This window comes from Lissotriton helveticus, chromosome 3_1, assembly GCF_964261635.1.
Source record: "Lissotriton helveticus chromosome 3_1, aLisHel1.1, whole genome shotgun sequence".
Classification (NCBI taxonomy): domain Eukaryota; kingdom Metazoa; phylum Chordata; class Amphibia; order Caudata; family Salamandridae; genus Lissotriton; species Lissotriton helveticus.
In genome coordinates this window covers 1,945,600,633-1,945,615,018 of record NC_136061.1, presented here as the reverse complement: position 1 = coordinate 1,945,615,018, position 14,386 = coordinate 1,945,600,633, and the positions used below count along the sequence as shown (strand labels likewise).

At 44.4% G+C, this 14,386-nt stretch overlaps 1 protein-coding gene across 2 annotated transcripts in view; it reads left to right on the top strand.

Moving 5' to 3' along the window:
* Positions 1 to 14,386, top strand: part of MEGF11 (multiple EGF like domains 11) — a 1,491,879-nt gene that overhangs the window by 969,520 nt on the left and 507,973 nt on the right. For both annotated transcript variants that reach the window (XM_078683026.1, XM_078683027.1), the window contains exons 10-11: positions 1,643 to 1,806; positions 13,830 to 13,932. In XM_078683026.1, coding sequence (XP_078539152.1) covers positions 1,643 to 1,806; positions 13,830 to 13,932 — 267 coding nt within the window. The remainder of the gene's footprint in view (positions 1 to 1,642; positions 1,807 to 13,829; positions 13,933 to 14,386) is intronic.

The window sequence follows — 14,386 nt, the reverse complement described above, 5'->3', positions numbered from 1 at the left end:
TCTTACACCCCCAAGGTAGGGTACACTATACTACATGTGAGGACATATCTGCATAAGCAGATATGCCTCTGTAATGTCTAAGTCAATTCTTAGATATTACAAGTCAACAGGGAAGCCATTTTGAGAACATGTGCTGGAGACTGGTATTTACTAGTTCCCCAGCTACCTGATGGCTTCACTGAAACTAGAGGTGTTTGGTACCAACATCCTGTATTAATAAAACCACAATGATTCTAGTGATGGGTTTATTAATACATGCACCCAGATGGCACATTAGAGGTGCCTCCTAAAAACCTACTGACTACTAGTGTGCTTGCTGATAGGTATAGACCAGCCTGCCCCCACAGACAGGTTTCTGACCCCGTGCAGGTGAGAGCCCACACTCTTTTAGGGCAGAAAAAAATGTCTGCTCCGTCCAGAGGTGTTGTCACCACCTCCAAGCAGGATGGCTAGGTGATCAGCGCATATCGAGGCAGGAGGCTTCTAAGGCCTCTCCCTCCTTTCAAATGCGACCCAAGGCTTCCACAGACAGGGGAAATGCCACCCCATGCAGAGGGCCCATTTGACTCCCAGACAGGCAGGAAAATTAGCTAGGCGGGAGGCGTGTTCCCCTTTCAGGCTAGTACCACCCCTATGATGGGCCACCTGATGTGAATACAACTTTTAGAAATCCGCCATCTTAGTTTTGGTGGGATTAGGCTCTCTGGGTCCTGGTCATGCCCACTTTCCACAGGAAATGGTCATATTTAGGATGTAGACACCCTAACGGTAAGTAGCCAATTGGCTACTACCTCTCACTACCTGAAACGCCCCTAAAGTCTGGAGGCATGGGCACTGATTCTTAGACAGCTTAAGAAACGTTTAAGTGGCATGAGGAAACAGACTCTGGGGTGAAGAAATATGAACACTAAGAAGGGAGATCTGGGCACTGGGGCATAGAGACATGGCCACCAAAACAGGGACGAAGAGGCAAGGTCATTGGTATCAGAACACGTGGATGGGAAGACACAGAATTTGGGACAAAGACAGACCTGCAACTTGAGAAACACAAACACCTACATGGGAACACACCACTCCTCAAACAAGCATACCCCAGACATCCTTCAATGCCAAGAAACCAAGGCATTGACACGTGTTGGCTTTGTAAAACAACTTGATTTCTTGGAGTTTTTTTTGCATCCACTACTGCTTACTTGTGCTCACGTCTTCCTAGATTTACCCTTCCGAGACTTCACATCAGAGTATCCTTTTGTCAGACCCTGGCACTGCCAGGGTAGGGGAGGCCGCAGCAGATATTACTAGGGTGTGAGTTTAGCTCCAATCCTCCATCCCACTAAGACTGGGTGAATTTCCTATTCAGCCTTTCTAATTGTTTGACCTTTGTTGATTGTCAGCTAAGTGTTCTTGGAGATGAACTAGGTCTGTCCCAGGCTCTGTTGAAATGTTATTCTACTCGATCCTGCAGGTCCTGCTGAAAGCCGGTTCCATGAATGTGCCGTTGGAAGTAGGGCCATCGCGGTAATGCGAGTTGTGTGAGTCTTATGCAGCTGTGTGACTTGTAGTAAGTGATGCCCAAAACAATGTATGCCTTGCATTCTCATTCTATTATCCTTAATATCTGCAACTCTCTTTTCCTGTGCAGGTTGGCAAGGACTGGACTGCTCCATTCTCTGCTCAAGTGGAACTTGGGGGCTGAACTGCAACCAGAGCTGTCATTGTGCAAATGGGGCCGCCTGCAGCCCCGTAGATGGTTTCTGCACCTGTTCACCTGGATGGCAAGGCGACAACTGTGACCAACCCTGCCCGGTGAGTCAAGGCGCATTACTGACTCATAAACAATGATAAACCCAGTCATTGCAGGACTTTCTGGTGATGAGTTTTACCAAACCAGCCAAGGGCCTGTGCTCACTGCCAGTCACTGCTACCATGCCAGCCAAGTTTAATACAGAGGGGTGCCCACTAGTAATCAATGGTACTACACCACTCAAGGACTCAAGGGACTCTTGTTAATAGTACCATCCCAACAAAAGATGCCACTTACTACTGTCAAATGGTACTTTACCAGGCAAGGGACTACACTGTCACTTAATGGTGCTACATCAGCCAACACACACTACTCACTTCTGGTTAATGGTTTGATACAAGCCAAATGACAGCGTGTACTGCCTATTGCTCACTGCGTACTAAGGTCTCATCAGAGATGACTTACTCAGCATTAAACATTTGCAATATGGTGGTAGGCATAGGAGGAATTATATAAGGTATCGTTTTCATAAGACAGTGTATCTTGATATAGAAACTGAGTATTAGTAGTTACATGCATTCTAGTCGCCAGACTGTTAGATCCCTGGCCCTCTCATACAGAGTGCTGCCTTGCATATCCTTTCTCTTACATTTTCACTAATATGTTGTTTTAAATGCTAAATGCATAAAGCTGGCTGCAGTATTACCCACAGGTGGCCCAACAACTCTTTCTAAATATTGTCCCATTCCCCATCTTTGCTTCTTCTCCAAAGTCTTTGAATATCTTGTTAACTGGTTATCTGATCGTGCTTCCCTCCTCACTTATTGGATTCCCCCAATAATCATGTCTCCAACTCTCAACTCCATAGAAACTGTCCTCGCTCTTCTAGTTAATTCCTCCGTCTCTGTCCAATATATCCACCCGTTTTCCATCCTCATAGTTCTAGATATTTCAGCTGTGCTTGAAGCCACCAATCACTCCACCCTGCTATCTTGCATTTTCGCTATTGGTATCACAGATAATGCACTCATCTGGTACTCCTACCTTTCCGAACAAACTTTCTCTGTCTCGTGGTGCTTATCACTCTCACCTCTAAGTCCCTTAGCAGTTGGTCTCCCATAGAGCTACCAATAGGCCATCTGCTTTTCTCTCTCTACCACATTTTTAGGTGACATTATTTCCTCTTTCAGATTCTCTTATATCTCCTCTGCAGATTATAACTAAATCTCTTTTGTTTAAACTTCACTCCCTCTGTTCAAATCCTCCCTTCTATGGTTTTGGAGTTCCACATAACAACTAAAACCACTGCCGCTGGGTAGCAATTACTAAACATCTGTCAAATCTGACCTAGCATTCCCTTTCACACTGCAAAAGCATGGATCTCCCAATTAGTCCTCAGCAAGTTGGATTATTGCAATAGTTTATTAGAAGGTCTCCCCCTGAACTAATTCGCGCCATCAGACAAGGTGCTAAACTTTGCCGCAATGACTTTCTTTAACATCCTCAGACATACCCCTATTTCACATTAGCATCACAAGGTCGGATGACTCTCAGCCAGCAGTAGAGCTCTATATACATTACTAATCCTGGTGTTTAAAACCATGAACAGACAACCTCCCCAATCTATTTAGCCAAAGTGCTTGTCAGCAATATACACCTCTCTCAGTTTTCACTCAACAAAACAATATCTCCCATCCACCCCCCACTATTCCCCAATGTAAGTATTCATATCCACAATAACTGTATGTATTCAGCTCACCAGTCCTAGAATCATAGAATCCTGAACAAATGGAGTAGTGCACTACCCCAATCAGCTGTTTCAGTAGTATTGACAGATAGAATTTAGGTTCCTGAGGCGGAAGCCGGGAACGTTGTAACTAGCGAACTAGCGATTTTAAAAATTCACAAATTTGCATTTTTAATTTGACTCTCGGCACTTACTTACCCACTCTAATATCTGCACGCACGCCTGCTTCTTCATTTTGGCCAACAGCAGCCGATTAAGTTCGGCATCAGACCACTTCACTTTGGACGCCATCTTGGGTGAGTCAGAGGGGAGAAGATTACTTGCTCGACCCTCCCACCCTCACCTGCATAAAAGCCGCATTTCCCAGGCGCTCGCGGTATTGACAGATAGAATTTAAGTTCCTGAGGCGGAAGCCGGGAACGTTGTAACTAGCGAACTAGCGATTTTTAAAATTCACAAATTTGCATTTTTAATTTGACTCTGGGCACTTACTTACCCACTCTAATATCTGCACTCACGCCTGCTTCTTCATTTTGGCCAACAGCAGCCGATTAAGTTCGGCATCAGACCACTTCACTTTGGACGCCATCTTGGGTGAGTCAGAGGGGAGCAGATTACTTGCTCGACCCTCCCACCCTCCCCAGCATAAAAGCCGCATTTCCCAGGCGCTCGCGGTATTGACAGATAGAATTTAGGTTCCTGAGGCGGAAGCCGGGAACGTAGTAAACAGCGAACTAGCGATTTTTAAAATTCACAAATTTGCATTTTTAATTTGACTCTGGGCACTTACTTACCCACTCTAATATCTGCACGCACGCCTGCTTCTTCATTTTGGCCAACAGCAGCTGATTTGTATTTGTATTTGTATTTGTATGTGGGTATTTGTAAAGCGCAACCTGTCGCTCCGGAAGGGGCATCCTGGCGCTGTGCATGTGTATATTAGTGGGTAGAGCTCTAGATTGCCGCCATTACAAAGCTGTCGGATAGCTGGTAGATCCATGTTTTAAGATGTTTCCTGAAGATGCTCTCCTTGTCAGTCAGTCTAAGATCTATAGGCATGATGTTCCATGCCCTTGATGCTAGGACCGTGAATGTTTTGCCTCCCTTGGTTTTATATTTGTACCTCGGGATCCTGGTTAGGTTACCTCCCGAGGACCTCAAGCAACGTGATGGATCATAGCGAACAAAACGCTTAACGAGGTACTTTGGACCTATGTTGTTTAAAGCTCTGAAAGCAGTCAATAAGAGCTTATATAGAATCCTCTTGTGAAGGGGCAGCCAATGTAGGGTTTGTAGTGACGCAGAAGCAGAGGATTTTCTTGGCAGTTTGAGAACTAATCTTGCAGCAGCGTGTTGTACGCTCTGCAATTTTCTCAATGTGGACCTTTTCACTCCAGCCATCAGACCATTGCAATAATCTAGCCGTGATAGTATTAACGCTACAACGACTGATTTTCTGGACGCAATGGGCAGAAAGTCGAAAAACTTCTTGAGTGACTTGATTAGGCCAAAGCAGCATCCTGCTGTAATCCTGACGTGCTCATCAAAGGATAGAGCCGAGTCAAATTGGACTCCCAGATTTCGTGCAGAGTCCACTGAACTAGGCGGGGCGGTGAGTCATTAGGCCACCAATCCTTGGGACAGAATAGATGATCCTTGCCTAGCGGGAGGATTTCTGTTTTACTACTGTTGCATTTTAAGTGGTTATTACTCATCCACTGAAAAGCCTCCTTCAGGCATGTCTGAAACTTCTGTTCTGCATCTATGTCATTTTTGTCAATTGAGACGACGAGTTGTGTGTCGTCGGCGTATGACGTGACTAGGATCCCATGGGATTCTATCACAGCTATTAGGGGGGCCATATAGATGTTGAAGAGTAATGGACTCAAAATGGACCCCTGAGGGACACCAGATGAAATAGTTTTTTCGCTGGATAGGTAAGGGCCCAGGGATACAGTTTGAGACCTATTAGTCAGGAAAGATTTTATCCATGCCAAAGCTGTATCTGTCACACCAATATCTCTCATCCTATTAATCAGGATGTTGTGGGAGATGGTGTCGAACGCTGCCGTGAGGTCTAACAGGATGAGGACAGCTTTCCTTCCCTCATCCTGTAGGAACTTGATGGAGTCAGTAAGTTCAATGAGGGCAGTTTCGGTCGAATGTCTGGGACGGAAACCTGACTGTTGGGGATGTAGAATATTATGCCCATCGACAAAGTCTTTCAACTCACAGTAAACTCTCTGTTCCGTAATTTTTCCCAATACTGGAAGGAGCGATATTGGGCGCATGTTCGACAAATCCGTAGTCGATTTATTAAGCTTTTTCATCAACGGCTTGACAACAGCCTTTTTCCATTCTAGAGGGACTTCTCCTGAATCTAAAGACGCATTTACAATCGCGTTGATGTTAGGATTAACAACATCAATTAAATGATGCAATATTCGGGGAGGACAAGAGTCAGTCGGAGCTCCTGATTTACAGGCCAGAATCGCTTTACGAGTCTGTTGGATGGAGACTGGTTGAAAACCACTCAAGGTATGTTGGTTATTTACTCCCCGCATTAGGGGCTCTAAGATCGAGGGGGCTGGAGATGGGAGAAATTCCTTCTCGATGAGTGCGATCTTTTCCTCAAAAAAGTCAGCAATTTGATTGCACAAAGTTGCAGAGGGGGGATTTCAGGCTGGAGAACCTTGGGATGAATGAAAGATTTTACAATGGAAAAAACCATGCTTTGTTTCTGTTGAGCATCATTGATGGCCTTAATATAGTAATCTTTCTTAGCGGATTTAATGCTGGCCAGATATAATTTCCTCTGTTGTACGTAGAGGATTTTAGCTGAGTCATCATATGTTTTCCTCCATTTCCTTTCTTTTTTTCTACAGAGCAAATGGCTCTCTGCTAAGGCCTGTGAGTACCAAGGGGCACTTAATTTCCTCCTTGTGGTCTTATCATGACAACCTTTAGGCGGGGTATTTTCCGCAATAATTTGATCCATCCAAGCATGGAAGTTAAGGGAGTCCGTAGACGCGTCTCCCGACAACTTGGGTGCTCTCGTCAATAAAGGGGAGTCAGGCTTAATACTGTCAATCACCTTTCTCCAATTTATATCAGTAATAGCTTGTTGTCTTATTTTTGATGATTTAGCTTGCTCAGACTGACGGACTTCAAAGGGGATGAAACTATGATCAGTCCAGATTTGTGGGATGGGGGCAGAGGTGGTCAGAGCGTCAAGGTTGGAACAGATACCATCCAACGTATGTCCGGCTAAATGGGTAGGTGAGGTCACTAATTGCTTTAGTCCAAAGATATCCAGGGTCTGCTGGAAACAGGTAGCATGAGCATCATTAGGAGATTCCAATTGAAGATTCATGTCTCCCATAAGGGTGAAATGAGGGTAACGTAGCAGAAGCTGCCCTAGAGTATCCCCCAAAGAATCAAGAAAAAGGGTAGCATTGCCGGGAGGGCGATATATCAAGCCACGAGAAAAAGAGGTAGAGGCATTCAGGCTAATCGAAAAACCAATGCTCTCGATTCCTTTATGGAGGCTAAGGTCAAAGGTGTGACACTTAAAAGATTTTTTTATGATAAGTGCCACTCCCCCTCCTCGTCCGATTAATCTATCCAGCCTGAAAATTGTAAAATCAGGCGGGAGGGCGGTGACGAGATCTGGATTAAAGGAGTCGTTTAGCCACGTTTCCGTTACAAAAAGGAAGTCAAGATCTGAGTCTATAATTAAGTCGTGGATGTCCTGACTGTGGCAGCACAATGAGCGAGCGTTTATCAAACCTCCCTTATAATTAGAGCATCTGGATTGCAATGAGATGGTATTTGTAGGCACATCGGAGTGTGACCAAGAAGATGTCCATTTACAGTTACGACATGAAAAAGGACCCCAAAGTTGGTCAGTAGGAAAGCAACCCTCACATGATTAAGTTCGGCATCAGACCACTTCACTTTGGACGCCATCTTGGGTGAGTTAGTGGGGAGCAGATTACTTGCTCGACCCTCCCTCCCTCACCAGCATAAAAGCCGCATTTCCCAGGCGCTCGCGGTATTGACAGATAGAATTTAGGTTCCTGAGGTGGAAGCCGGGAACGTTGTAACTAGCGATTTTTAAAATTCACAAATTTGCATTTTTAATTTGACTCTGGGCACTTACTTACCCACTCTAATATCTGCACGCACGCCTGCTTCTTTATTTTGGCCAACAGCAGCCGATTAAGTTCGGCATCAGACCACTTCACTTTGGACGCCATCTTGGGTGAGTCAGAGGGGAGCAGATTACTTGCTCGACCCTCCCACCCTCACCAGCATAAAAGCCGCATTTCCAAGGCGCTCGCCGTATTGACAGATAGAATTTAGGTTCCTGAGGCGATAGCCGGGAACGTAGTAACTAGCGAACTAGCGATTTTTAAAATTCACAAATTTGCATTTTTAATTTGACTCTGGGCACTTACTTACCCACTCTAATATCTGCACGCACGCCTGCTTCTTCATTTTGGCCAACAGCAGCCGATTAAGTTCGGCATCAGACCACTTCACTTTGGACGACATCTTGGGTGAGTCAGAGGGGAGCAGATTACTTGCTCGACCTTCCCACCCTCACCAGTATAAAATGACTCCCCCCATCCCGGACGCGCAGCGGGCGGGCGCGCCGGTGGCGTGCCGAAGGCGAGCCCGTCCGCACCAGTTCCGGACCTAGGGCCACCCCCCCCCCGGTCCCCTTACTACATACCTTTTATCTCCCCGAATACTGTACAAAGCTTCCTATCTCAAAACGCTTAATACCTTTATCAAATCCTGTATTCCCACAGACCTGTGTCTTTTAAATGACTCTCCCTACACTTGCCCCCATTGCTCTTTCCAAACTTTGGATAATTTCTATTCACAGGGTTCCATCAAATCTATACATATGAAGTCTATCAAAACCATTAAAGTGGCACTTCTAAATGTACGATCTGTTCCCAAACACAGGTATGAAAAAGCCGACTTCATTGATAACCGGGAACTAGATATTTTATTTCTAACCAAAACCTGGGGTGACCAGGCCTCCAACCCTGATTTTACCACAGCTACGCCGGAGGGTTTCGCAAATATCAGACATGATAGACCCTTAAGAAAAGGTGACGGAATAGCGATAATATATCGCAACACCTTTGTTATACGAACAGAGCCAATAATTATTAACACATGTGAGGCCATGAACTTCACATTTTTCACCCCATACTCTAGCTCCTTTCGAGGTGTCCTGCTTTACCGTCCACCTGGTTCTCGCTCTGCATTTCAATCCTCTCTAAGTCATTTCCTTGAGCCTGTAGCAGGTGAAAACAACTTCACCATTATAGGTGACTTCAACTTTCACCTTGACCTCTGTGACGATCCTGATACCATCACCCTTTGCACTGAAATGGATGCAGTAGGATTAAATCAACTTATCCATTTTCCTACGCATATAGCAGGACATACATTAGATGGAATTTTTTCCAATCTCACATCTCTCTCTATAGAGAAAATACTGCCCCTCACATGGACCGATCACTCAGCTGTATGTTTTAACATTTTCCCTTCCACGTCCCCCCTCCATATCCTATAATACTAATACTTTCAAATCATGGAAAAGTATCAATATTGACGACTTCAAGAACAAATTACACGCGATGCAGGATATTAACACCTCTAATCCTGAAACCGCAGCCATCATTTACACTAATTGCCTTCAAAGCCTAGTTGACACCACAGTTCCTATTAAAAAAAGATCTACTAAGAGAAAATCTAACTCTGCCCCATGGTTCACTGAGTGTCTTAGGCTAGAAAAACAAAGTTGCAGATGACAAGAACGTAAATGGCGTCAAAAATATGACCCTCTTGAAAAGATCTGTTATAAAGAGAAATTAACTAAATACAAACACATGATCATCACCCAGAAAAGTTTATTCTTTAACAACCAAATAGAGTCAGCACAAGACTCAGTTAAACAACTTTACCAGGTTGGATCACATCTCACAGGTCAGGACAAATCTACTTCTAAAGAGGCCTCTCAATCCATGTGTGATGCCTTGTCAACTTACTTTCAAGACAAAGTTTGTGACATTTATTCAGAGTTCAATAATCTTAACCATGACACCACTATTTCCCATTCTACCTCTGACCCTATTCTTACTAATTTACCCACTTTTTCTTTTGATCAAGTCTCACCAGAACTGGTTCACAAACTCATGATGACCATTAACTCTGGCTCTCCCAATGATCCTTGTCCTCCCTCAATACTTAAACTGGCTCCTGTTATTCTATCCCACACACTCTCTGACATCTATAACGCCATGTTGACTTCAGGTATTTATCCTTCTATATGGAAAAGAACAGTAATAAAACCTTTACTTAAAAAATCCACGCTAGACCCCTCTAAGGTAACGAACTACAGGTCAATAGCATGTCTCTCCTTTCCTTCCAAAATCATAGAAAAAATCATGAACAGTCAGATCTCCGAATTCATTGACATTAACAACTGTCTCGACGATTCGCAGTTTGGATTTAGAAAGGGTCACGGCACGGAGACGGCATTAATAAAAGCGGCAGACGAGATCAGAATGATCTTAGATAAAGGAGGTGCAGCGGTACTTATAATGCTCGATCTTTCCGCAGCCTTTGACACGGTCGATCATTCCATCCTGATCGACCGTGTCAAAAAATCCGGAGTATCTGGGACTGCCATTTCCCTTCTTTCCTCATTTCTAGCTAACCGGGAACAATCGGTGACCATGGGCGGATACTGCTCCTTCTCTCTCCCCTGTGGTGTCCCCCAGGGATCCTTGCTGAGTCCAACACTTTTTAACATTTATGTGGTGGACTTAGCGAGGATCATTAAAGCTCATCGCCTAGCAGTTACATCTTATGCTGACGATACGCAGCTTGTCCTGGCCATTAATAACAACGGACTGGAAGTAGCTAATAACTTCCAACGGGGAATGCTTGCCATTAGTAACTGGATGAGTAAAAATTGTTTAAAGCACAATTCAGACAAAACTGAAGTCATGGTATTTGGTAAGCTCACCCCTAGTTGGTCCCCTACCTGGTGGCCTCAAGAACTTGGACCTTCTCCCGTCCCTGTCACCAAGGTCAGGAACCTAGGAGTGATCTTTGATAACAAACTCTTCTACACACATCAAGCAAATTCCATAGTCTCGGCTTCATTCTTCACGTTAAAAATGATTAAAAAACTACAACCTTATCTCCCTGTAAATACCACCAATACCTTGATTTCCACATTACTCATGTCTCGAGTTGATTATTGCAATGCTCTCTTGCTTAATGCACAAGAACAGGTGTTAAACAAACTCCAGTTAGTACAGAACGCAGCCGCCAAACTTGCCACCGGAACACCTAAGTTTAAACCCATTTCAAATATCATCCGAAAACTTCACTGGTTACCTGTGAGGCAAAGAATTAAATTTAAGGTTCTGTGCATAGCCTTCAAATCCATCCATGAAAAAGGCCCAATTTTCTTAAAACACGCCTTCTGTCCATATAGACCATGTCGCTCTCTCAGATCCGCAAAGGCAAATCTCCTGGAGATAGCTAAAACAAGAAAAGCTACATGGGGAGACAGATCCTTCTCAATTGCCACGGCCAAACTATGGAATGCCCTTCCCAATCAAATTAAGAGCACTCCCACATTAACTCTCTTCAGGAAACAGTTAAAAACCTGGTTATTTAACCAATAGTTTAAGCTAATTCACTTACAACCCTAGTTCTTCTTTTCGATCTTCTGTCTAGCGCCAAGGCACCCCCGGGTAATCGCGCGCTCAACAAGTTGTATAAAATAAATAAATAAATAAAGTAACAACGATTAGTATGTTTTCTTTTTTGAAAAATGTAATTTATTAGGTAATCAGACAAATAGGTGCAATGAGCCTCAGCCAGCGCGTTTCGTTCAAAAAGGATTAACTTCATCGGGGCGTGTGTTTGTATCAAAAGTAACGTGGCAATCTGAAGTAAACATGGTCTTCTAGTGGAACTGGACCATGTCTGAGTTCCATTTTATCCAAAGGCGGTACGAGGAAGAAGCACTGGTCGCACACAGCTCCTGACGCATCACATGGGCCCTTATCAACGTAGCTCTTGCTTTCCTTGGAGTCGCTAATCTTACGTGACCTCCCCGCCACTTGGACATGGTCCAGTCCCACTAGGAGACTATCTTTACTTCAGATTGAAATGTTACTTTTGATACAAACACACGCCCTGACGAAGTTCAACCTTTTTGAACGAAACGCGTTGGCTGAGGCTCATTGCACCTATTTGTCAGATTACCTAATAAAGAATTATTTTTTTTTAAACATCCTATTTGTTGTTACTGGAACAGCTGATTGGGGTAGTGTATCACTCCATTTGTTCATCATTTCTATATATCTGCTTGGCAGTTTGCACTTTCAAGAGCAGGTGCAGGAGCAGTTTGTGCACACCAAATTATATCTTCATCATTACTAACTACAGGAACGGAGCTAAGGGGTGCGGCTACTGGAGTCCGCTGTTGACCCTCGCCCTTCTAAGTCCTAGAATCCTCTTTATTAGGTTATATATCAGGGCATCAGATACAAAAATATTGTATGGCATGAATATTGTGTCCTAAATATCGCTGACGAAAATATTGAACCAATGGTTGTAGATTATTTTCTGAGTAGGCAAAGTAGTTTAGTCCCTAGGCAGCATCCATTTCGAAGATAGCAACCTTGGTGGCACCAGTTGGTAGGCAACCAAATTGTGCTGTTAAGTATGTATGGTTGTTTAACTAGAAAGAACGTGCTGCATTGTTTGTAGATTTCATGTATATGTATAATAATGTGTTTTTTTTTTTAAGCAGGCTGGCTGGGCCATGTATTCAATTTGTGTGTATGAAAGATTGCTGGAAAAATCACACTAGTTGGGCTCTGGATTTTTGCATATGTATAGTGAGGTATCTAGAATTGGTGCACTGAGTGGGTTTGGATTCTATGCTTATATATGTTAGGGCTCTCTAGGAAGAGCAGGATCAGTGGGACCTAGATCCCAGGTATATATGTGATATATTGTCAAGAATGAACAGACCGCCTGGCCCCTGAATTCCATGTGCATGTAAAGATGTACAGTCATCAGGTTGAGTGCAACTTGCATTTTGTGTCAGTCTGGTAGGCAGACTGGTTGTTATATATATTACTTTTGAATAGATAGATAGACAGATAGACAGATAGACAGATAGACAGATAGATATTCTGTGTCCTAGAAAGAGGAGTTGGCTCTAGTCGTGGATTTTAAGCATATGTATGGACCGGTTGCTAGAGCATGGAGGTTGTCTGGGTGCTCAATTCCATGCGCACTTGGAGTGTGCTGTCTATAAAACAGAGCTTGGTGGTCTTCTATGTGTATGTGCAGTAGAGCATCTACAGCATGAAGGCTAGAAGGGTCCCGACTCCATGTGCATGCATGCAGGGTGTCTAGAAAAGGCAGCTTGGCTGGGCCTTGATGTATGGAATGGGGTCGACAGAATATACTTTGGTTAGAGCCCCTCCTGTTCTGTAATATAGAGATTCCCGCAGGCTCTCGGACAGCCCCGAAGTATATTTATGGTGCAGTGTCTAGGAACGGGGCGGCGGTTATAATGTATATGTATAATGTAGAAAAGAGAAGCCGATCCTGACCTGGATACATTTTATAAGTACAGTACCACACGAGAGAGTGAGCGGGTGAGAAGGCCCTGAATGTTTTGATGTTGAAGGTGGGCACGTCTGCTAGGCCAGCCTTTGGACGTACTGAAAGTCTGAAATAAATGTTCCCCTCGTTAGGCCGGGCACGCTCTGGCCTGAAATGGCTCTCGCTCACCGGCGGGAGCTTTGGGGCTGCAGCCCTCACACTTCCGCGCCATTACGCCGCGCGAATAACATTATTTGATGATTATGCGGTGCGATTTCCAAACATAATGTTGATAAAATGCCTAGCATTTTCTTCTCAAAGCCTTAATTAGGCTGTGTGTGTAATTGCCAAAAATTAACATAACTGACACGATCCAAGTTGTAAACAGCCAAGCGGGGACTAATTACCTTTCGAACTGAATGCTGCCGCGTCCATTATGCTGTAATCTACATACCGCGCACATTATTGTGTTTATTTTGGGTGATTTACAGGTTGCAAATGTGATGCGGCAGGTTATCGCTGTGTATATTTACCCTTAATATTGAAGTGGAAAGTTTGGGGTGAGGCGTGGGGGCCTCTGTAATCACGACTCGGTGAAATAGTGGCACGTTGTGCGCTTTGTGGCAGAAAGTGATATCCTAATTAGATTTTTTTGCATTCCCCCCCCTCCAGGATGGGACCTATGGTTTGTACTGCCACGAGCACTGCGACTGTAGCCACGCGGACGGATGTGACGCGGTGACCGGCCACTGCCGCTGCGTGGCGGGATGGACAGGTAAGAGCAGGCAGTATGATGAGGGTGAATGGCGGGTACTACTTTTTTTCTACTTACCTTGATTAGTTAAATGACTTTCATAATTAGGCTCAACTCCTTTTAATTACTTTATTTCTTACTAGCAGCCCGTCCCGACGTTGTCCGGATATGAAATTGAATGTGTGTAATGTGTGTATTTGGCAAGGGCAATTTATTTTTAAATCTCGCGGTAGACAACATTTTTTGTTTCATTAGAATAGGGACGGAGAAGGCCCAGCTGCCGCCCTGGTTGATGTTAGCAGGCGCGTGTAATTGGTGTAGTGATCCGCCGCCTGAGCCCGGCTACAGCCCTGGTTGATGTTAGCAGGCGCGTGTAATGTCATTGAATGAGAGAGTTATCAGCCGCGGGTAAATCCGTTTAATGAGAGAGTTGAGTGACAGCGAGTAGGAGAGGCTGCAGTAATTGTCCCCGCAG